Raw genomic sequence first — 23113 nt, 5'->3', positions numbered from 1 at the left:
AAGGAGCAAGAGGCACCTGGGCTGGTGGCCAAGGACCATCCAAGGGAGAGCTCTTTTCCAGGGTCAGACTCACTCAGGGTGAGGAGGAGCTCCAAGAACATGCCCTGGGCCTCCTTTCACAGATGGGGAGACTGAGGCCAAGGGTTTGCAGTTTCTAAAGGTAAGCTGGCTCCTGAGGCAGCCATGGTTCCTCTTGCCCAACTGTCCACGCCTCAAGGGCCACAGCCCTCTCATGACTCGGGGAGGCTGCCTGGAGGAGGAGGATTTGAGGAGAGAGGAAGAAGCAGGGCCTCGGGAGACTTGTCCTGTGGACAGTAGTCATGCCTCTGGATGAACACTTCCCTGATGGGACGGCCCGGGCAGAGGGTGCACCCCTGGATGAGCTCAGGGCTCAGGTCCCTATGGAGAGCTGAGGATTCAAGGTTAGAGGGGTCTGATCCTGTCCTAGCTTTCAGTGGCGGGAGAGAATTTTCCAGAACTTTTTTGTTAGATTGGGAGAGGAAGTCAAACAGGCATAAACAGGCAACGATTTTTTGGTAAATTCCTTTATGTTGAAATAGTTGCAAACCATTAATGAATAATGAGAAAGCAATGATCTGGTTAACGTATTATTTATTATATAACACTTCTGAGACAAAGTGCAATTCAAAACATATTACTGAGGATTCTGTATTAGTTGATCTTAGAAATGGCATAATCTGAACTTGTTTTTCCAATTTTTTTTTTTTTTTTTTGGCCATGCAGTTTGCTAGATCTTAGCTCCCCAACCAGGGATCGAACCTGTGCCCTCAGTGGTGAAAGCACTGAGCCCGAACCACTGTGCCACCACTGAAGCCCCTCCAGTAAATCTTCCTGCGTAACCTCTGAAGAATGTTTCACTCCTATTGTTTGGTTCTGGAAAACTTTCATAGGCAGCAACATTTTTACATTAGAAAAAAAATAAGTACAGTTGTTAAGCACAGGTTAAAAGGGGTGGTATGCACAAACTATACTAAATACAAATCAATACTTATTCAAACACACATTTGTACTTTAACCGTTCAAATAATCAATTTTAGATAAATTTAAAACATGCTTCTAGAATCGATTTTAACATCTCTTTGCCTTTCTAATACTCTATGGAAAATTTCCTTTATTTCTTGGCAGCAGGAGCCTCAAAAATGGGTGTTACAGACCTGGATTCACCTTGTCCTTTTGAGAAATAAGCAGAAGAGGTTTGGGATCTGGTAAAAAAAATATTATCCTAAGGGAAATATCTGCAGAGGAGCCCTGTGTCTACAGAGCTTGGGGCTGGGTTATCGGTTCAGCGAAGTCCACGCAACTGTGGACAGGAGGTAACTCGGGCGTTTCAATCTGTGTTCCAGCCACTGGAAGACCAGGGTTGAGAGGGTGACAGATCCTGAGTGGTCTAAATCATTTTAAACTGGACCCTACTTGGTGGAACTCTTCGAGAAACAAGGATTTTTCTGGGTAGTGTCTGTCCATGAAAACAAATAAATCACCTCATTCAATGATTCAAAAAAAATTCACTGTCTCTTGGTTACAGGCTGCCGACAGTTACAGTATCTTAACGGGTAGGAAAACTTTATTTTTAACAAACTTTTTATTTTGTATTGGGGTACAGCCGATTAACAATGTTGTGATAGTGTCAGGAGAACAGAGAAGGGACTCAGTCATACATATACATGTACCTGTTGAAAACTTTAAATCCTCTGTCACTGGATGTGCTTTAACAAACTGCTGCAGATGGCTTACGATAACGGCAATATCATATATTCATTCAACAACTTTTTCCCATCTACTCTGTCTTTAGGCAAAATTTGGTTCATGAATTTGTGCTACCCATGTCACCTGTTTTGGACTCAAGAGGGTGCATAATTGGCTACAAAGTCAGGTATGTGTATTGATACCATGTGATATAATCATTAAGTTGCACGTTGAATTGCTGCATGTGGAAATGAGTTCCACGACTTCAGAGCTATACTGAATGAGACCTGTTTATACTTACCAGTGTTCACTCATATAAAAAAAAAAAGAATATATATATATATCTCTTTCATGGAGGTAGAATCCTCCATTTTCATACCACTACAAATATGTTCTTTCTAACATCTTTTCTGCCAATCAGATAAACACTATCTGGGGGGGAATAAGAAACCATTGGCAGGTAAAACCTTTTAAAAACAAATTTCCTAATAGAAATTAATTTAAAAAGTCTACTTCCAAAGCAGCAATTAGAAACTCTGTTCCTGTAACATGTAAATAATACTGTTATATCAAGTTGTGGATTTTAAATAAGTATAACAGTTTCTTATCTCTTTAAAAAATAATAATAGATTTCTGTATTATTTAATGGCTTCTCCATTCTTCCAATTCCAAGGAATACAAAGGTCTCCATCCTGCATGACAGAGTAGAAATGTGAAACGCAAAGGTGCATCCCTTGTAGGTAAGGCAGTGATTGTTCTAGAAGTCTCCTACAGCAATCCACCATTTGTATACTAGAAACGCTGGGCTCTTTGTAAAACTTTTCCAGAGAGAATTTCTTCGTGGAAGCCTGCATCAATTCATTTTCAATGACTTTCAACCTGTTATGTCAAAAACAAAACATACAATTGCTACAAGCTATAACCAAATAAAACAACGTAAAATGTAGAACCCATTTTTCGTATATTGGGCTGTTAGTTTCTACTCTCAACACTGAAAATGGTCCTCCCATTTTTTTTTTTTTTTTTTGGAATATTTACTTATTTGACTGCACTGGGTCTCAGCTGTGGCATGTGGGATCTTGTTCCCCAACCAGGGATTGAACCTGGGCCCCTCTGCATTGAGGGCACACAGTCTCAGCCAGTGGACACCGGGGAATTCCCGTTTCTTAAAAAAAATCTTTGGAGTATACTTGATTTACAACGTTGTGTTTGCAGTAGCTATAGGGCAACTAAACTGAGTTATACATACACTTGTATACTCTTTTTTGGATAATTTCCCCATATGGCTTATGACAAAGAGTGTTGAGTATTGTGCTCTACATTAGGTCCTTGTTGATTATATAAATTAGTGTGTATATCTTAATCCTAACCACCTAATTTATCCTCTCCCTTCAGTTCAGTTCAGTCGCTCAGTCGTGTCCAACTCTTTGGGACCTCATGAATCGCAGCACACCAGGCCTCCCTGTCCATCACCAACTCCCGGAGTTCACTCAAACTCATGTCCATTGAGTCGGTGATGCCATCCAGCCATCTCATCCTCTGTCGTCCCCTTCTCCTCCTGCCCACAATCCCTCCCAGCATTAGTCTTTTCCAATGAGTCAACTCTTCGCATGAGGTGGCCAAAGTATTGGAGCTTCAGCATCAGTCTTTCCAAAGAACACCCAGGACTGGTCTCCTTTAGGATGGACTGGTTGGGTCTCCTTGCAGTCCAAGGGACTCTCAAGAGTCTTCTCCAACCCCACAGTTCAAAAGCATCAATTCTTCAGCACTCAGCTTTCTTCACAGTCCAACTCTCACATCCATACATAACCACTGGAAAAACCATAGCCTTGACTAGACGAACCTTTGTTGGCAAAGTAATGTCTCTGCTTTTCAATATGCTATCTAGGTTGGTCATAACTTTCCTTCCAAGGAGTAAGCATCTTTTAAGTTCATGGCTGCAATCACCATCTACAGTGATTTTGGAGCCCCAAAAAATAAAGTCTGACACTGTTTCCACTGTTTCCCCATCTATTTCCCATGAAGTGATGGGACCAGATGCCATGATCTTAGTTTCCTAAATGTTGAGCTTTAAGCCAACTTTTTCTCTCTCCTCTTTCACTTTCATCAAGAGGCTTTTTAGTTCCTCTTCACTTTCTGCCATAAGGGTGGTGTCATCTGCATATCTGAGGTTATTGATATTTCTCCCGGCAATCTTGATTCCAGCTTGTGCTTCTTCCAGCCCAGCGTTTCTCATGATGTACTCTGCATAAAAGTTAAATAAGCAGGGTAACAATATACAGCCTTGACGTACTCCTTTTCCTTTCCCCTTTTGCCATAACTTTATATTCGAGGTCTATGAGTCTGTTTTGCAAATTACTTTATTTGTATCAATTTTTAGATTCCACCTGATAGCCTATGATACTTGTCTTTGTCTCTCTGACTTACTTCACTTTCTCTCATCATCTCTAGGTCATCCATGTTGCTGCAGATGGCATTTTTTCATTTTCTTTTATGCCTGAGTAATATTCCATTGCTACATGTACTGCATCTTCTTTATCCATTCCTCTATTGATGGGACATTTTGGTGGCCTCCATGTTTTGGCTATTGTAAACAGTGCTGCAATGAACGCTGGGGTGCATTCATTCCTTTTTGAAGGATGGTTTTCTCTGGATACGTAGGTTTCTTCTGGGTGATTCCAGGAGTGGCACTGTTGGATCATATGCTAGCTCTAGTTTTATTTTTTAAAGAACCTCCATACTGTTCTCCACAGCGGCTGTTACCAATTTCCATTCCCACCAATGGTGGGTGGAGGAGGTTTCCTTTTACTCCACATTCTCTCCAGCATTTATGGTTTGTAGGTTTTTTGATGATGGCCATTCTGACAGGTGCGAGGAGATACCTTGTAGTTTTGATTTGCTTTTCTCTAGTATTTCGCGATGTTCAGCATCTTTTCATGTACTTTTTTCTTAAATAGTTTGAGACTGGCTTCTTGAAAGTCTGCCCTGTTTTGCCATCTGTTTCAACTACCTACTGCAGGACATTTCTTGCAGGCAGGTGTCATTTACAGCCCTGCAGGCCCTGTGCATATTAAGTGTCCATCAGCACTGGCTGGAAGCTGTTGTTATGAGAAGTGGCCACACAAGGCCGCAGCATTTTTCACGCCCAATTCTGCTTCCTCGGGCAACCAGAGCCCTAGAAGTTGTGTTTCTAGGCTCTAAATTGGAGTGGAAAGTGCCTGAACCAACACGGAAGGGCTTGTGTCCCATTACTTTTTTCCCTTACCTATCACTCTCCGAACAAATCTTACCCCCGGCAAATCGCTGATGCTGAGGCCGCTGTCCTGTGTAGGTGGAGCGACTCTAAGGAAGGCGCTTGGAAGTGGAAGCCCTACCACCAGGCAACATGGAGAGAGGGTGACTTTCCAAAGCTCTTCCAGCACAGAGCCGTCCAGCATTCGTGGGCAACAATAGGCTTAGTGTGGGTGGAGGAGGGCCAGCCTGGATCTGAAGGTTGAGGTCCCATGCACTAAGGACGAGGCCCTGCAGATCCTGGGAAGGGCTCATTTGCATACCCATCCTCCCACCTCCCCCAGCCAGGAACAGTCCACCCTGGGGACCCACGGCTGCTCAGGCCCATGGGATGTGACAGCAGCGTAGCCCATCAGGATAGAGGGGTCGAGGATGGGCGTTTGTATTTTTCTTACCATGGAATTCGTATTTTCTACTGGAGTATAGTTTATTTACAATGTGTTTCTATTATGTCACACAAGTTGATTCAGTTTTACATACACATACACCTTATTCTTTTTTGGGTTCTTTTCCCATATACGTTATTACTGAGTGTTGAGTAGGGTTCCCAGTGCTGTACAGTAGGTGTGTGTTAATGATCTATTTCATATGTATACTAATGTATACGTTAACTCCAGCCCCCTAATTTATCCCTCCACCCCACCTTTCTGAATACCTAAATATTTTAAAATGTTAGACGAGATTAGAATGGTAAGACAGGAAGAGGGCTAAGAGTACTCACTCTTCTTTCTTCTTCATGTTCTCTCTTGCCTGCTGGGCTCTGGTGAGAATAAACCACTGGAGGTTTGCTGGATCACAAAGGACTGGGATGTTAAAATGCCCGAGTTCATGCAAGCTTGGGGCATATCTGTCACTGTAATAAAGTATACATAAAAGGAAAAATCAACCATCTCTCCATCCCCTAAGTTCCATCTCTGAAGGAACGGTTTTATTAGTCTGATTAATGGAAAAAGAATTCATTAAGAAAATCCACCTTAAAGGTACAGCAAAACTGCCTTGAAGTTTTGCTGTCCCCAAAGAGACACATTTTATCAGGATGACCATATCCTTCCTGCGGCCTTTCTCATCTGTAAGATGGGGGCAGAAACCCACTCCATGGTGAGGTTCCGAGAGCTAAAGAGAGAGAATGCATTTAAGTTCCAAGCACAGTGCCGGAAATGCACACTGCTGATTTCACATTGGTTTAATCCTATAGTTTTCCACAGGACTGACTTGCCCTGTAAGTGGCAATGTATTTACAGAATGTTCAAGAAACTCAATCTTTCTAATCCTCTCATATTGACTTTTCTCATGTGTAAAAAGTGTTGCCAATGGAGGTAGTAACATTCCTTTCTTTAACTCCTAAGAATCACACACGGAAATACAAAACAATTTCATCCAATACATATACAAGTGGTATGAGTAAATGAATGAAAGTAATTGTTTTAGATACTAACCTGTTAAGGATCATTTGTAAACCACGCAGACTTCGAGGGTGAAAAGGTATTCGACTTTTCAAGAGTCTATTATAGAACACGTCAAGAAGAGAGTAATATTCTTCAAGTGTCAACACTGGCTGTAATTCTTCAATATAAACAACTTGGATGCCACCGAGAAGATAGCTTATTTGGTCCTCCAAATGTGTCAGCCTCCTCTGCAGGTCAAAATAACTCGGTAATCTTTCAAAAAGCTACAGTATTTAAAAAAGGAAAAGGAAGGAATATTTAGTTTTGTTACTTTAAGAGTCCAAATTTAGGACTCCAATCAATGGTATGAGAAATTCTAACATGAAAATTTTTTTCTTATAGGGAAAGTTCAAGTAAGTGATAAAAAGACTATGGAATGCTGTAAATATTAATATTCAAAACAAACCACTGTAAATCTTAGGGACTTTTAGATAGGAACTGAAGGGATTGCAAAAGAAAATAAATACGTCCCAAATAAAAATAAGTCCTAAGTACTAATATGTAAATATTCAGGTAGAAATCTTAGTTTACACAAATTAAATGGTATAATGAAGGTATAATGAAATAAAGTCTATGTATTTCAACTCCAAGTCTATTTCTTCAGAATTTACTTTAGTTCAACTGAATTCACTTTGAATGAAGCATCTGTAAGTGAATTAAAGCACTAAAATGGGCCCTTGGAGTGTAGAGATTAAGAGTTTGTGCCCGTTTGTCAGGGGCTCATTGTCAGGGTGCAGGGAAACAAAACAGGAATCAGAATTCAGCGTAACAAATGCCACATCAGGGTGAAGGGACAGTTAAGCAAAGGTTCCTAAGGACATCTGACGTGACCGATAAAAGATAAAGAGGATTTAGAGAAGGTCAGATGCATTGCTAATTACTGGAGAAATGCAAGTCCTAACTATTACAACGAGGCATCACCTTACACCGGTCAGCATGGCCACCATCAGAAAGTCTACAAATAACAAGTGCTGGAGACGGTGTGCAGAGAAGGGAACCCTCCTACACTGTTGGTGCGAATGTAACTTGGTGCAGCCACTATGGAAAACATCATGGAAATTCCTTCAAAAACTATAAAAAAGATACATGTACCCCAATGTTCACAGCAGCACTATTTACGACAGCCAAGACACAGAAACAACCTAAATGTCTCCTGATGAATGGATAGAGAAGATGTGGTACATATATACACACAATGGGATATTACTTGGCCACAGTAAAGAATGAAATAATGCCATTTGCAGCAACAAGGATGGAGCTAGAGATGATTATACTAAGCGAAGTAAGACAAAGACAAATACTACAAATACCATATGGTATCACTTATATATGGATCAATAATATGATGGAAATAAACTTTTTTATGAAGCAGAAACAGACCCTCAGACATAGAAGACAAACAAGAGTCTGTCTAAGGAAAAGGAGGTGGGGTGGGAGGATAAATTAGCAGTTTGCGGTTAGTATGATAAACTGCTGTATAAAATATCAACAAGGTCCTACTGTTTAGCACAGGGAACTATATTCAGTATGCTGTAATAAACCATAATGAGAAAGAATAGGAAAAAGAATACATATATGTATATATGACTGAATCACTTTCCTGTATGCCAGAAATGAACACAATGTTGTAAATCAAATGTATTTCAATTAAAAAAAAAAAAAGAGCAGAGAAGGTCAGTTGCATGTGGGAAAGTTTCAGAAGAAAAAAGCCTGTGCAAACTTGGAAGCATCACGAGGGTCCCCTCGGCTGCACTTCCATAGCCACCAACACCTCTGCTCCCTGCACTCCTGACCCCTGGCAACCACTGATCTGTTCTTTAGTTTTATTGTTTGAAGAATGTTATATAAATGGAATCATACAGCATGTAATCCTGTGAGATTGACTTTTTTCATATCGCACAATGGCCCTGAGATCCACCCAAGATCCTGACTGTATCTTGCGTAAGAGGAAGAGGGCAGCAGCCAAACCACATGGTAAGCATGTGTTTATTAGTATTGTAAGAAACTGCCAGACTCGTTTCCAGAGTGCCTGGGCCATTTCACATTCTCAACAGGAATGGATGAGGGATCGTTTCTCTGCATCCCTGCCAGCATGTGGTGGTCATTATTTTTCACTTTGGCCATTCTGACAGTGTGCAGTGGTACTTCGTTGTAGTTTTGATTTGCATCTCTCTGTGGCTCTTTATGAGCTTATTTGTCATGTGTATGTCCTCTTCTGTGACATGCGTGTTCATGTCTTCAGCCCCTTTTCTAACTGAATTATGTTTTATTTTTTTATCTGTTGAGTTTTGAGAGTTCTTTGTATATTTAGATACAAAGGGTTAGGGTTAGACTTTGTCAGATAGGTGGTTTGCAAATACCTTCTGTCAGATATGTGATACGAACAGATATTTCACACAATGGCAGATGTACATGAAAAGATGCTCACTGCCATTCATCATGAGAGAAATGTAAAAACCAACAATGAAATAAGACCACACACCTCTTAGAATGGCTAAAAATAAAAAGATGACCATAGCAGGGACTTCCCTGGTAGTCCAGGGCCTGGGACTCCATCCTTCTAATGTAGGGACTTCCCTGGTGGTCCAGGGCCTGAGACTCCATGCTTCTAATGTAGGGGGCATGGGTTTGATCCCTGGTCAGAGAACTAAGATCCTACGTGCCATGCAGTGAGATTAAAATAAATAAATAAAAAGATCACCAAAGGAAGTATTGGCAGTTTCTTGAAAAGTTAAAATACCCCAACACATCTGGCCGTTCCACTTTTAGGTTATTTACCCAATAGAAAAGGAAATATATGTTCATTTAAACTTTGTAGATAAATGTTTATAGCAGCTTTATTTTTAAGTGGCCAAATGCTGACATAACCCAATATCCATCAATAAGTGAAAGGAAAAACAAACTGGTATATATCCACCGGACAGAATACTTTGGGGAAATAAAAAAAATAATTCTTGATACATGCAATAGCATGAATGAATCTCAAAATAATTATGCCGACTGAAAGAAATCAGATCCTCCCCAACATACTCTGTGATTCTACTCAGATACAAGTCTAGAAATGTAAACTAACCTATAGTCACAGAAAGCAGACCAGTGGCTGCTTTGGGAGGAGGTGGTGGGATGGAGGAGAGTGTTTACACAGGGACACGCACATAATTTTGTGGGTAATGGATGTATTCACGCTCTTGATTATGGTAATGGTTTCACAGGTATTTACATACGTCATGTCTCATCAAATTATACCCACCAAATATGTACAGCCTATTGTGTCAATTATATACAGTAAATCTGTTAAAAAGAAAACCAAAAAGCCCAATAGAATGTAGGCCTTTAGGCTGTGCTTTAGAAAAGACTGTAAAATTTTCCAAATAAAAATGGACTTAAAAATCAGTCATCTAAGAATTTAAACTACTAAATATAAGACATCTGCTCTGCAAACAGCTGAAACTATGATTCAAAGTTTTTTTTAGTTTGCTGACATATTAGCAGTTTTCTGAAACAAAAGTATGTTGAAGACAAATCTTTTTTTGTTTGTTTGTTTTGCTTTTAAGCTTTTTCTTACTTTTGTCCAGTGGTGATGGACATCCATTGTTCCTAGCATCACATGGCCCACTGCACTCATCCCGGACCGGTCTGTAAATATTACTGTACATCCTGATGATAAAACACAAACCCTTTGGTCACTGTCCAGAGAGGCTTCATTTTTTTAGCACTGTGCAAATAATTACTTACATTTCATGTATCAATTCAGGAGTAAACTTGGTAGAAGTTACTGTTTCATTCAAAGGAGGAGACCTAACAATTCAGCTGAGATCAAGTCACATCTACAAAGACTTTCAACAGTTTTCCTCTAGAATTTACAGATTTGTATAGCTGTTAAGGGATATGGATTTCAGAAGTGAATGGAAATTGTTTACCTTTTGCATTTTTAAGGGTTTCCAAGTTCTGCTGGGCTAAGCGGCCTAAACTGTGTAGTTGGCTGCAGCGGTGGGCGATGCCCCAGCTCCTCTGCCACCTGGTCCAACAGAGCACACAGGCCCGTTATCACCCGTGTCCCCCCAGAGGGAGGCGCATACTCACCCCCACCTGCCTGACTCCTGTGAAAGCTCCAAGTGTAAACACTTTCCTTATAAATCTGAGTTATCTTCAACAATTACAATTTAAATATAGAAGAATATATAAGTACTATGTGATTCTGCAAGCACAGGATAAAGGTGCTATTACTGTATCCAAATAGTCATTTGGTTCAATATAAGAAAACAGTTCTCATAGTGAAGGTTGAAAGCAAAACAGGCTGCAGCAAAATGGTCATAGAAGTTGAAGCACCAAGCCAGACGACAATACCGCAGGGAGTCCCATGAATGAATCACACCACCCTCTCCTTAGGGCTGTAGCTGTTAAATCTATTTCATAATAAACTTCAGCAAATAATTACTAAGTTTGTGAAAACTTTTTAAAAAGTCATATGGTGATTATAGTTAATAAAAATACTGTAATGCATTTTGAAAATTGCTTAAAGAGTAGATCTTAAAAGTTCTCATCACAAGAAAAAAATTTTCCTAGCTATGTATGATGACAGATGTCAACTAGACTTATTGTGGTCATCGTTTTATAATGACTATGAATAATGAATTATTATGTAAAACACTTTGAACTAGTATAACGCTATATATCAACTATATCTCAACTAAAAAAATTTTAAAAAGTCATGCTATATAACATAGAACCAAAGAATACAACATTTTTTTTTCTTTCCCTTTTTTTTTTTTTAGTTGTTCAGTCAGATGTGTCCAACTCTTTGTGACCCTATAGACTGTAACCCACCAGGCCCCTCTGTCCATGGAATTCTCCAGGCAAAAATACTGAAGTGGGTTTCCATTTCCTTCTCCAGGGGATCTCCCCTCCCCAGGGATCAAACCTGTATTTCCTGTGTCTCCTGCATTGCAGGTGGATTCCTTCCTTACCTGCTGAGCCATCAAGGAAGTCCTCCTTTTCTCTTTTTAAACTCAAATACCAAATTTATATGATGGAGAAATACTGATTTTTTTATACATTATATGCATATGGAAAAGTATATTTTTCTTATAAGCCCATTATGTTATTATGCTAAAACAAATTATTATGCTAAAAATGTCAGTATCTAAGCCTTACTTCACCTTTTTAAATAAGAAATTCATAATGGTTTTCTTAGATAAACATTTGATTAGTTTCATAAAAAGATAATTGAAAATTTAGTGAACAGAATAATTAAAGATGCAAATATTTAACTGTCAGAAACCTTTACCAATAGGTAACACATGTTTATTTTAATCTATAAATCACGTTTTCTCATCTTCATTACCTGATATCTGACAGCTGCAATTGATGAGACAGTTCATCTTTTAAACGATCCAGTTCTTTTCTAAGTGGCAAACTATTCTTCAGCTTTTTAACAGCACTTTCCCCATTGTTATCTAACCAGGATCTAGAAAGAAAAAAAAAACAGAGATGTACACTTTGCAATACTAACTATAATGCAAACATTTCTACTATTGAAAGATGTGTTCATTACCTTAAAGCAGTCCCAATGTTAAAGTGAGTTTCCCATCAAACGTTTACCAAGTTATAAGTACTCCTGCCAAGTCTACTTTTAGAGTAAACTCCTACTTCTAAAACAGGCTTCTTGGAGAACTGCCAGTACCTGTTAATCATATTTTAGTTATGACAACTTCCTTAGCCTATCAAAAAATTAAACTTTCATTACAACAAGCTTGTTACTAGATTTTCAGAGATGGGATGATTTTTTAAAAATCAAAGATGCTTCAAGGACTTCTCTGGTGGTCCAGGGGTTAAGACTCCATGCTTCCAAAGCAGGGGGTGCAGGTTTGATCCCTTGCTGGGGAACTTAAATCCTGCATGTGCCAACCCCCTTTCCCCCAAAAGGCTGAATATTTAGGAATTCCCTGGTGATCAAGTGGTTGGGACTCTGTGCTTCTGCTGCAGGGGGCATGGGTTTGATCCTGGGTTTGGGGATTAAGATACTGCATGCCCTGCAGTGTGGCCAAAAAATAAAGACTAATAATTTTTAAAAAAGCATTAAAAATAAATAAGTTAAAAAAAATTAAACCTCCATTATGTTTATCACACTTTCCAGAAGGCTCCACTAGGCCTTCACTTACATCAGTCATCTCCACACGAGGGCAGGACTATCCCCTTCTCCAACTAGAGCAAATGATGTGGTCGCGCAGCTAGACGGTGAAAAAGTCAACTCAGAAGACATACCGAATGGCACTGGTGCCATTTAAAAGGCACTATTTCCTGATGAAGGAACTTGCGAAGGTTACTCTATGGCTTCTAACTGGGTAGATCCAGCTTCTTCCTTGGTTTTCATCCTGTCTATTAGCACCCTGAGTTCTCTCTGCTCACCGCAGACCCTGCCCCCTGCCCACCTCTCTGTCCAAAGGCTCCCACTGCTCAGACCTTACCAGTCAGTGCCCACCTCCTCCTCCCAAGTGGGTCAGCTGGCCCCTTAGTTTCTTCCCACCCAACTGAGCGGCCTGCTCAATTCTCACCTCTCCCAACCTTGATCTTTCTCCTATCATGGGCTCAGCAGAAAGATATTCTCTTAAATCTGCATTTCTGAGAACATTTACCTCAGTAAGTTAAAAGAGAAAATGAACATCAAAGTCTGCCTAGGGATTAGAGGGGGACAGCTTTCAGAACAGAGCTGCAGGCAGCCGAGGTGGCCTTGTGCAGAACAGCACGCTCCACCCGCTCCCCGCTCTCAGGCTGTCTCTCCCTCAGTGTTATAACGGCCACAGCACAGGCATGCTGGCTCTGGGGCAGGGTTTCTCTTTCTCAAGGGAGGTCTGCACAAACAGGGCCTGGGTTGTGCCTGGGAGTGCAAGAGTGGCCGTGGTAGAATAGCAAGCAGACTCCAGGACCAGAGGAATATTTTGGGTGGAGGTGGAGTGGGCCCTGGGTACAGCTGAGAAAGAGAACGCTCCAGGGAGGCTGGGGGAAGATGGTCTAAAGTGCCCCACCCTCAGGACATCTGACACCCCACTGGACACCTGTCAGTGAGTCCAGGTGTTATGATAATGGTGTAGAAAGGCTCATTTGTCCATCTCAAAAATGCCTGCCAAGTAAACTTTTTTTGGGTTCTTTTTAATAGTCACTTTAAAGGTTTTAGATGTTGTGATCTACAATATTTAAAAACTAATCAAGTTGAGGGGATTCCCTGGTGGTCCAGTGGTTAGGACTCCACACAGGGCACAGGTTTGATCCCTAGTTGGGGAACTAAGATCCTGAAAGACATGTGGTGTGGCCAAAAAAAAAAGTCAAGTTGAAACTCTCAGAACCAGACAAATATTTATCCTGAAGGCCTAACAGTATAAGGAAGACACATCTAGCAAGGAGTAGAGAGATAAGCAACTAGAAGAGAATATATGAGCTTCTATGAGAACAAAGCAAGAATGAATTACTTCTGCCTGGAAGGTTCTACAGAACAGGTGTAAGTGACCTGGAACCTGAGAGATGGATCAGGTTTTCCCAGGCAGATTAGTGAGAGGGAAGGGCGTGCCCACCAGGCTAGTACACAGGAACTGTGAGATGAACCAGATCACACAATGCTTGGGGGTGGGGTGGGGCGTGAATGAGACTGGAGAGGGATGTGTGTGTGTGCGTGTGTGTGACAGAGAGAGAGAGAGAGATCATAAAATGTCTTGCACACTGGGATAAGGAACTGGGACCTTGCACTCTTAAGTAAAGGTGTCCTACGTTGTTGTTTTTTTTTGGCCGCTGCAGGGATCTTAGTTCCTGGACAGAGGTGAACTTGGACCCCGCAGTGGAAGTGCAGAGTCCTCATCACGGGACCGCCAGGGGAGTCTCTACATTCCACATATTTTTGATTCACTAATTGTGCACAGTTGTTAATAATTCTTCCTACTCCCCTTTTAAGAATATTGGTAAAGACTTTGTCATTTCTGCATGGTGTGTGAGAAATAAGAAAAGTAAAAATATCTTACTTTATGTCATGATTATTAGCTATTACAATTTTTCCATTTTCCCTCATTTATTAAGTAATACATATTAATTTACTTTAAATTAGGTAAGAAAAAGGATGATTTGTAGACAAATGAATTATCAAGCAAATACCATGTTTCCTTTTGGGACCAAATGTCTTAAAATGTGGACTGAAATAGAATCTTATGATTATATATTCATGACCTGATTTTTTGAATTCTTACATTTAATGTATAAAATTTAAGTGGCCTAGTTTAACAATTTTTGTGTTTTGCTTCTAAACCCTGAGACAAAAATGAAGGTTCTACAGTTGGCATTTATCTATCTATGTAGGCATTAGGTCTATGTGATAGCTTCAGGTGAACCACGAAGGGACTCAGCCATACATATACATGCAGTCATTCTTCCCCATTAAATCAGTTTTAAGGGGACTGCAAGGTCTGTTATAAGCAAGACTAAAACATGTTAAAACATGTAATGCTGTATCATTAATTTCATTTGCCAAAACTAAGAAAAGCTATATAGCTAATAATGGGGTTTACTTCATTGTCTGACAAGATACATAGCAGTGGACACTGCATTTTGTCAATAAATTAGAATGTTAAATTTCCACCAACTTCAATTTCTAAAACAATGGTTTACTCAATTTATGTTATCTTCTTTGAGAGGAGACAAGTCAAAATGACATGATTTGAGCTAGTGCTGGTAATTATTGGGCTTTCCTGGTGGCGCAGATGGTAAAGAATCCATGACAGCATCAATTAAAAAAAAAGTACACCTATGGAGAAAATCAAGAATTCATAGTAACACAACTCATCTACACTCAGGAATTTTCCTTTAAGACAATGTTTCTCCTACTAAAACAGCAGATACTTTTATTAAGTCAACACTAGTGAAATTAACAGAGGCACTGTTCAAAAAAAAAAACACCCCCCAAAAAACAGGCCCTTTACATTCATTGCTGAGCCACTTCTACTGCTATCATCTGTATTAAGCTCCTTTACATTTCCATATTAAACCTTGAGTTCTCCATACCGCGCCTACAGCACTTTACAGTCACACTTATTTAACGGTTCTTTAATTCAGTGTTAATAAAAATGCTGGATAGGTTTTATGAATCTGTGAAGCAGATTAGTATTAGAGAGAGAGATGATTAAAACATAGTCCCTACTCTTAAAAACTCTATCTATTAATAGTATAATATAATATAACGTAAGAGCGTCTTTTATTAAAGACTCAAGAATTTTACTGGATGAACTACATACAAGGAAGGAAATCGTACTTGGCTTGGACAAGGAACCAGTAAAAGAACAGTTATCTTGGGGAACTGGCTTTTCCCAGTTCCAATCTTTTTTCATTAGTTTGCCAGCTGACTAACTCTGAGTTCAGGGTCCCTGGAACAGTCTTTTCACAATGGTTACACATGTAGCACCAGGCCAAAACTGTACCCTATGAAACACTCAACTGAACCACAGGCTAACTGCTTCTCTGAATTTCTTTAATAGGTTATCTTAAGCCTCTTGACTTAACGGTGCAACAAATCTTATTCTTGCTCTTTTGCCCTGACTTATCCAATCCCACTTTTTTCTATACTGAAAGGTATAGGTAACACATTCCCAAGCTTTGGTTCATCTGGACACACTGTGAGGAATACCCTCTTAAGGGCGTAAGCAGAGCAATACCCTCTTAACGGTGTAAGCAGAAGCCTCATGGGCTGGAATCCAGTGCATGTAAGGCTGAGACACTCTCTTCTAGCTCACACTCAAAACAAAACAATTTTCAGTGTTTGGTATCAAAAGGCCAAAAAAAAAATCAAATACCATTAGAAGTATTCTGGCCACTTTGAGTAGGAAGTATGAAATATCTTTTTTGTAATGGTTACTGGGTTAACTATATTGATTGCATTACTTTTCCTGGAAAATTAAACTTTTATTTTTATTTTTTCAATTAAAATTTTTTTCTTTTGGATTCACCACACAGCATGCAGGATCTCAGTTCCCCAAGCAGGTTGCATCTGTGCCCCCTGCAGTGAAAGCTCAGAGCCTTAACCAGTGGATCACCAGGATCTTAGACTATAATTTTAAACAAAAACAACAGGTAAGTAAAAACTCTTACATACGTTAGGGTTGTTTCTGTTCTCCAGACTTGCTCGAGGTCTTCATCAGGGTCCTTGAATCCAGTAAAGGAGTAGTAAGACTTGTCCCATTTGATGGGCCTGTCAGATGTCCTTTTGGCCTCTTTGAGAGGCTGGGAATGCACATTAGTATTCAAGCTTTGGACATGTTCAATAGATAAACTGCAGGAGTTGAGAATATACAATACTGTGCTTAGCAGATCTCTGGTGTGCAAAGTAAATTTGACTGCTCGAAATCCTAGAGAATATAATTCCCCCAAACAGTTAATACAGATGATTATTTGCTTTACTTTAAAAACATTTTTTTATACAACATTTATAGAATCAAAATCTTTTAAAACACTCCATTACCAATTAAAATTCACCCTATTGAAAAATCATCTGTAAATGGAAAATGATGTCCCTTCTTCAGAACTGTACCATACTATCTTGATCTTTATGAAGTTCTCTGTCAGCTCCCTTTTCTAGTTTGGCACCAGTGACCCCGGGCCAAGAAGAGGATTGAGAATATTTTTCAATGCTGTTCATAAATTGTATCTCTACAGTCTAAGGAATGGGAAAGTTCTATAAGCAAGTGTCCACCAAAGAGAGTCTCCAGGGCTAAGGCCCAGGGGAAGGGCAGAGGCAGGGGAGGCTGCCCAGGGACAGTGGTTCATGAAGGGGGCCAATCCAGTCTCAGTGGTCACAGAAACTCATCTCAAATTTTCTCTATGATTAAAGAGTATGTGCTTATACTCCCCTATCCCCATCTTGTGACTCAGTATTTTCAGAAGTGACTCAAAATTCCCTAATTTTTTAAAAGTCAGCACTTCACAATCTGATTTTAATACAGGTAGCCACTGTGCTCAGACTAGTAATCTAACTTGTTAAGTCAACAACAGGAAATCTACTGGATTCCCTCGCTACTTATTGGTTATTAAACTTGGCAGCAGTTGAAAGTGTATCACTTTTCAATCAACATTCGCATCGGGTACCATTATTATCTCCTTTGAAATGTGAAGAAGCACAGGCTCAAGGGGTTAAGAATAGTGAGTGAGGGTTTACATCTGAGCTGACACCATGCCAAGCATTTTCCCCACTATAAATAATGTGCTGAACCCTTTTCCTTTAAAATTTTTTAAAAATTGGTTTTAAAAATTATATAAGTATTATATAAGTACATCCTTATTGTAAAATGATACATATAAAGTAAAAGTCTCCTGTTGACAGGCACACAATTTTACTAAATACAATCCTAGTCAAGTACACACTGCCTTATATGGTAGCTACTAGGCATAGGTGGCTATTTAAAATTAAATTGATGAAAATGAAGTTAAATTTAAAATTCAGTTCCTGGTCACACTAGCTCCACTTCAAGTGCTCAGGAGCCACACAGGGCCAGGGTCGCTGTACCAGACACGCGCACACACACACACACGAGTGACACGGGGCCGTGCCGCTGTACCAGACACGCGCACACACACACACACACACACACACGAGTGACACGGGGCCAGTGCCGCTGTACCAGACACGTGCGCACACACACACACACACACGAGTGACACGGGGCCAGTGCCGCTGTACCAGACACGCGCACACACACACACACACACGAGTGACACGGGGCCAGTGCCGCTGTACCAGACACGTGCGCACACACACACACGAGTGACACGGGGCCGTGCCGCTGTACCAGACACGCGCGCACACACACACACGAGTGACACGGGGCCGTGCCGCTGTACCAGACACGCGCACACACACACACGACTGACACGGGGCCAGTGCCGCTGTACCAGACACGCGCACACACACACACACACACACACACGAGTGACACGGGGCCGTGCCGCTGTACCAGACACGCGCGCACACACACACACACACGAGTGACACGGGGCCAGTGCCGCTGTACCAGACACGCGCACACACACACACACACACGAGTGACACGGGGCCGTGCCGCTGTACCAGACACGCGCGCGCACACACACACACACGAGTGACACGGGGCCAGTGCCGCTGTACCAGACACGCGCGCACACACACACACACACACGAGTGACACGGGCCCAGTGCCGCTGTACCAGACACGCGCGCACACACACACACACGAGTGACACGGGGCCGTGCCGCTGTACCAGACATGCGCACACACACACACGAGTGACACGGGGCCAGTGCCGCTGTACCAGACACGCGCGCACACACACACACGAGTGACACGGGGCCGTGCCGCTGTACCAGACACGCGCGCGCACACACACACACACACACACGAGTGACACGGGGCCAGTGCCGCTGTACCAGACACGCGCACACACACACACACGAGTGACACGGGGCCGTGCCGCTGTACCAGACACGCGCACACACACACACGAGTGACACGGGGCCAGTGCCGCTGTACCAGACACGCGCGCACACACACACACGAGTGACACGGGGCCGTGCCGCTGTACCAGACACGCGCACACACACACACACGCGAGTGACACGGGGCCAGTGCTGCTGTACCAGACACGCGCACACACACACACACACACACGAGTGACACGGGGCCAGTGCCGCTGTACCAGACACGCGCGCACACACACACACACGAGTGACACGGGGCCAGTACCGCTGTACCAGACACGCGCACACACACACACACACACACGAGTGACACGGGGCCAGTGCCTCTGTACCAGACACGCGCACACACACACACACACACGAGTGACACGGGGCCAGTGCCGCTGTACCAGACACGCGCGCACACACACACACACGAGTGACACGGGGCCAGTGCCGCTGTACCAGACACGCGCGCACACACACACACACGAGTGACACGGGGCCAGTGCCGCTGTACCAGACACGCGCACACACACACACACACACACGAGTGACACGGGGCCAGTGCCGCTGTACCAGACACGCGCACACACACACACACACACGAGTGACACGGGGCCGTGCCGCTGTACCAGACACGCGCACACACACACACACGAGTGACACGGGGCCGTGCCGCTGTACCAGACACGCGCACACACACACACGAGTGACACGGGGCCAGTGCCGCTGTACCAGACACGCGCACACACACACACACACGAGTGACACGGGGCCGTGCCGCTGTACCAGACACGCACACACACACACACACGACTGACACGGGGCCAGGGCCGCTGTACCAGACACGCGCGCGCGCACACACACACACACACACACACGAGTGACACGGGGCCAGTGCCGCTGTACCAGACACGCGCACACACACACACACACACACACACAAGTGACACGGGGCCAGTGCCGCTGTACCAGACACGCACGCACACACACACACGAGTGACATCACTGCAGAAGGTTCTCTGACACAGCACTGCTCTAGGCCTTTCCTCTGTGCTTTGTGTGCATGTTACACATGACATACACACTTATGTCTTTGCACACACACCCCCCTATGGCATGAACTGCTCCACTTAAACATATAAACTCAGCTGTGTCTGACTCTTTGAAACCCCATAGATGGTAGCCTGAAGGTTCCTCTGTCCATGGAATTCTCTAGGCAAGATACTGCAGTGGGTTGCCATTCCCTTCTCCAGGAGATCTTTCTGAGCCAGGGATCAAACCCAGGTCTCCTGAATTGCAGGCAGATTCTTTACTGTCTAATCTACCAGGGAAGCCCCATATAAACTACACCATTCTGCATGTATTACTTTGAACTTACTTCTGTTATTTAACCTGGGGGACTCCTCCATATCTGTATGTATATGTCAACCTCTTTCGTTTTAGTAGTGCTATGCTAATCCACATAATGAATGTAGCATAATTTATTTTACACTTCTGAAACTGATGGGCATAAAAATTGTTCTTAATTATTCACCACTCCATTCAAGGCTGAAATGTGCTTTTTTCGTGCCTTTGCCACTGATGACAGTCATCACAATCTAGATTGTTCTCAGAGATACCTATTCTGCCTGCCACACAGATTTACAGAGTCTAGAACATGCAAACTAAGAGTTTTTAGTTGAATCATTGATGGTAATGTGAGAGAAATACTGGTAGAATTATTCTAGGCGGTGAAAGAGGAAAGGGAAATCCAAATTCCTGCAGTTGAGGTTCGGAAGAAATAGTTTATCCTCAGAAGAGATGAGTCAAGGAATAAATCTCAACTTCTCTCCTAATTTATCAACTCCATTAATCACTTAATTCAATGTAAGAGCTGCTACATAGTTTGGAATGCCTGTGCCAGACTGCATGCATCCTTTATTGGGAATATTATCTAATTAACTCAGTTTACATTGATTACTAAGGCTAAACATTTTTACATGCTTATTGGCTACTTGTTGTTCAGTCACTTAGTTGTGTCCAACTGTTTGCAACCCCATGGACTACTGTAGCCCACAAGGCTCCTCTATCCATGGGATTTCCCAGGCAAGAATATTGGAGTGGGTTGCCATTTCTTTCTCCAGGGGATCTTCCCAACCCAGGGATGGAACCCTCATCTCCTGCTTGGCAGGTGGATTCTCTGCCACTGAGCCATTTGGGAAGACCCATTGGCTATTTATGGGTATTATTTCTTGAAGTGCCTAGACACTGTTTGCCAATCTTTGTAACTGAGCTACTCTTTTCTTTCTGACACCTAAAAACTCCTTATATACTTACATTATCTTTTTCTCACTTATGCTACATTTTCTCTCATCTCTTAATTATTTTTCACAATCTATTTTTATTTAGTAAATGGTTCAAAGTTAACCATTAACTGCAAGTAGAGGATTTTTCTCTTTACTTAGCCAAAGCTGACTATAGCTATTTGTTTTAGCATTAATTCACAGAAAACTCTTAGTAAATCTTTAAATTGTTTTAAAGTTCATTCCAAAAAAGTTATTTCCTCAAGAATGACAAAAAGGATGGATGTTTAGAGAAGAATGGACCCACATTTACCCTTAGTTTTAAGTATTACTGGGACTTCTCTGGTGGTTCAGAAGGTAAAGATTCTGCCTACTGTGCAGGAGACCTGGGTTCAATCCCTGGGTGGGGAAGATCCCCTGGAGCAGGAAATGACAAACCACGCCAGTATTCTTGCCTGAGAAATCCCATGGATAGAGGAGCTTGGTGGGCTAGAGTCCATGGGTCGAAAAGAGCTGGACATGCAAAGCAGTGGCAAAGGACCAAACAGAACGCTGTATGTTAAGACTGATCAGATTTTAGAAATAGTATGAGGCTGGGGTTAGAGAGCTCAAAGACCCTTATTCTGTCTCCATGGTCCTGGGGCATTACTAAGTTACAGTTGGGCAAACACTAGGTACCTTACAGGGTACTCTGAGGACTAGATGAGAAAAGGTAAGCTATACTTTAAAAAATGTATAAATTATCATATACACATTTAATACTTAAAACCAGCACTGAAATAGGAAGGGGACAAACAGAAACATTTTCGGTTTCTAGTCAAAAAAGTTTAAACATTAAAAGAGGCTCATCCATATATACACTGCCATATACAAAACGGCCAGTGGGAAGCCGCGCATAGCACAGGGAGCTCAGCTCTGTGCTCCGTGATGACTTAGAGCAGTGGGATGGGGATGGGGTGGGCAGAGTTCAAGGGGGAGGGGGTGTCTGTGTACATATAACTTGTTCACTCTGTTGTACAGCAGAAACTAATACAACATTGTAAAGCAACTATCCTTAAGGGAAAAAAAAAGAGGCTCATCAAACAGAAGTAGCCAGGAATAAAATCTAACTCCAGGAAAACACCTGATTAAATGATATTACTTTCTACAACAAGGCTTCACTCCAAAGGTCTTCTAGCAACTTTTAGACAGGTTGAACTCATACCAAATGAAGCCTGCAAGGGTGTGAGGGACACATGAGAAATAAGAAATGTACCCGAAGCGCTGAAGTGTTCCTGGCCGTCAGAGGGATTCTGATCTGTTTCTCTTACATAAAACACAAGCTGGGTTGGTTTCAAAGACTTGAAGCCTGGTTTCTGAAGGTTTTCTAAGTAGGCACTTAATCTCTTAAGGGAATTTTCATTGACTTCCTGGAAAGAAAAAATTGAGACATTTATGTACAAAATAGACAAGGAAACATCAGAAATTATATCCCAACCTTTTAAACACACTACTGAGTGTATTAAAGAATTTAGTATTAAAAATTTCATAGCTCCTCGGTACAGGATAAAATTGAATCCATACCTCACAACATGTAACTCCACACAGAAGAGATGAAAAAAAAAAAAAATGTAGCTACAAAGGTATTAGAAGAAAACATGGCTGAGTTCCTTTATAAATGAGATGTAGAAAAAGCCTGCTGCTGCTGCTAAGTCACTTCAGTCATGTCCGACTCTGTGCGACCCCATAGACGGCAGCCCACCAGGCTCCCCCGTCCCTGGGATTCTTGAGGCAAGAACACTGGAGTGGGTTGCCATTTCCTTCTTCAATGCATGAAAGTGAAAAGTGAAAGTGAAGCCGATCAGTCGTGTCCAACTCTTAGCAGCCCCATGGACTGCAGCCCACCAGGCTCCTCTGTCCATGGGATTTTCCAGGCAAGAATA

At 42.0% G+C, this 23113-nt stretch overlaps 1 protein-coding gene across 5 annotated transcripts in view; it reads right to left on the bottom strand.

Annotated features, from left to right (window-relative positions):
• Positions 1 to 595: 595 nt before the first annotated feature.
• The window catches only part of TCAIM (T cell activation inhibitor, mitochondrial), a 39451-nt gene continuing 16933 nt past the window's right edge, over positions 596 to 23113 (bottom strand). For all 5 annotated transcript variants that reach the window (XM_025272936.3, XM_025272937.3, XM_025272938.3 and 2 more), the window contains 8 exons: positions 22447 to 22600; positions 16570 to 16822; positions 11788 to 11910; positions 10364 to 10461; positions 10009 to 10100; positions 6435 to 6667; positions 5720 to 5851; positions 596 to 2586 (listed from right to left, as the gene is read on the bottom strand). In XM_025272936.3, coding sequence (XP_025128721.3) covers positions 2346 to 2586; positions 5720 to 5851; positions 6435 to 6667; positions 10009 to 10100; positions 10364 to 10461; positions 11788 to 11910; positions 16570 to 16822; positions 22447 to 22600 — 1326 coding nt within the window. In that variant the 3' untranslated portion in view covers positions 596 to 2345. The remainder of the gene's footprint in view (positions 2587 to 5719; positions 5852 to 6434; positions 6668 to 10008; positions 10101 to 10363; positions 10462 to 11787; positions 11911 to 16569; positions 16823 to 22446; positions 22601 to 23113) is intronic.

The sequence above is a fragment of the Bubalus bubalis genome, chromosome 21 (assembly GCF_019923935.1).
Source record: "Bubalus bubalis isolate 160015118507 breed Murrah chromosome 21, NDDB_SH_1, whole genome shotgun sequence".
In the NCBI taxonomy this organism is placed as follows: Eukaryota; Metazoa; Chordata; class Mammalia; order Artiodactyla; family Bovidae; genus Bubalus; species Bubalus bubalis.
The sequence above is the reverse complement of the archived record's forward strand: the minus strand, read 5'-3'. Positions and strand labels throughout refer to the sequence as shown.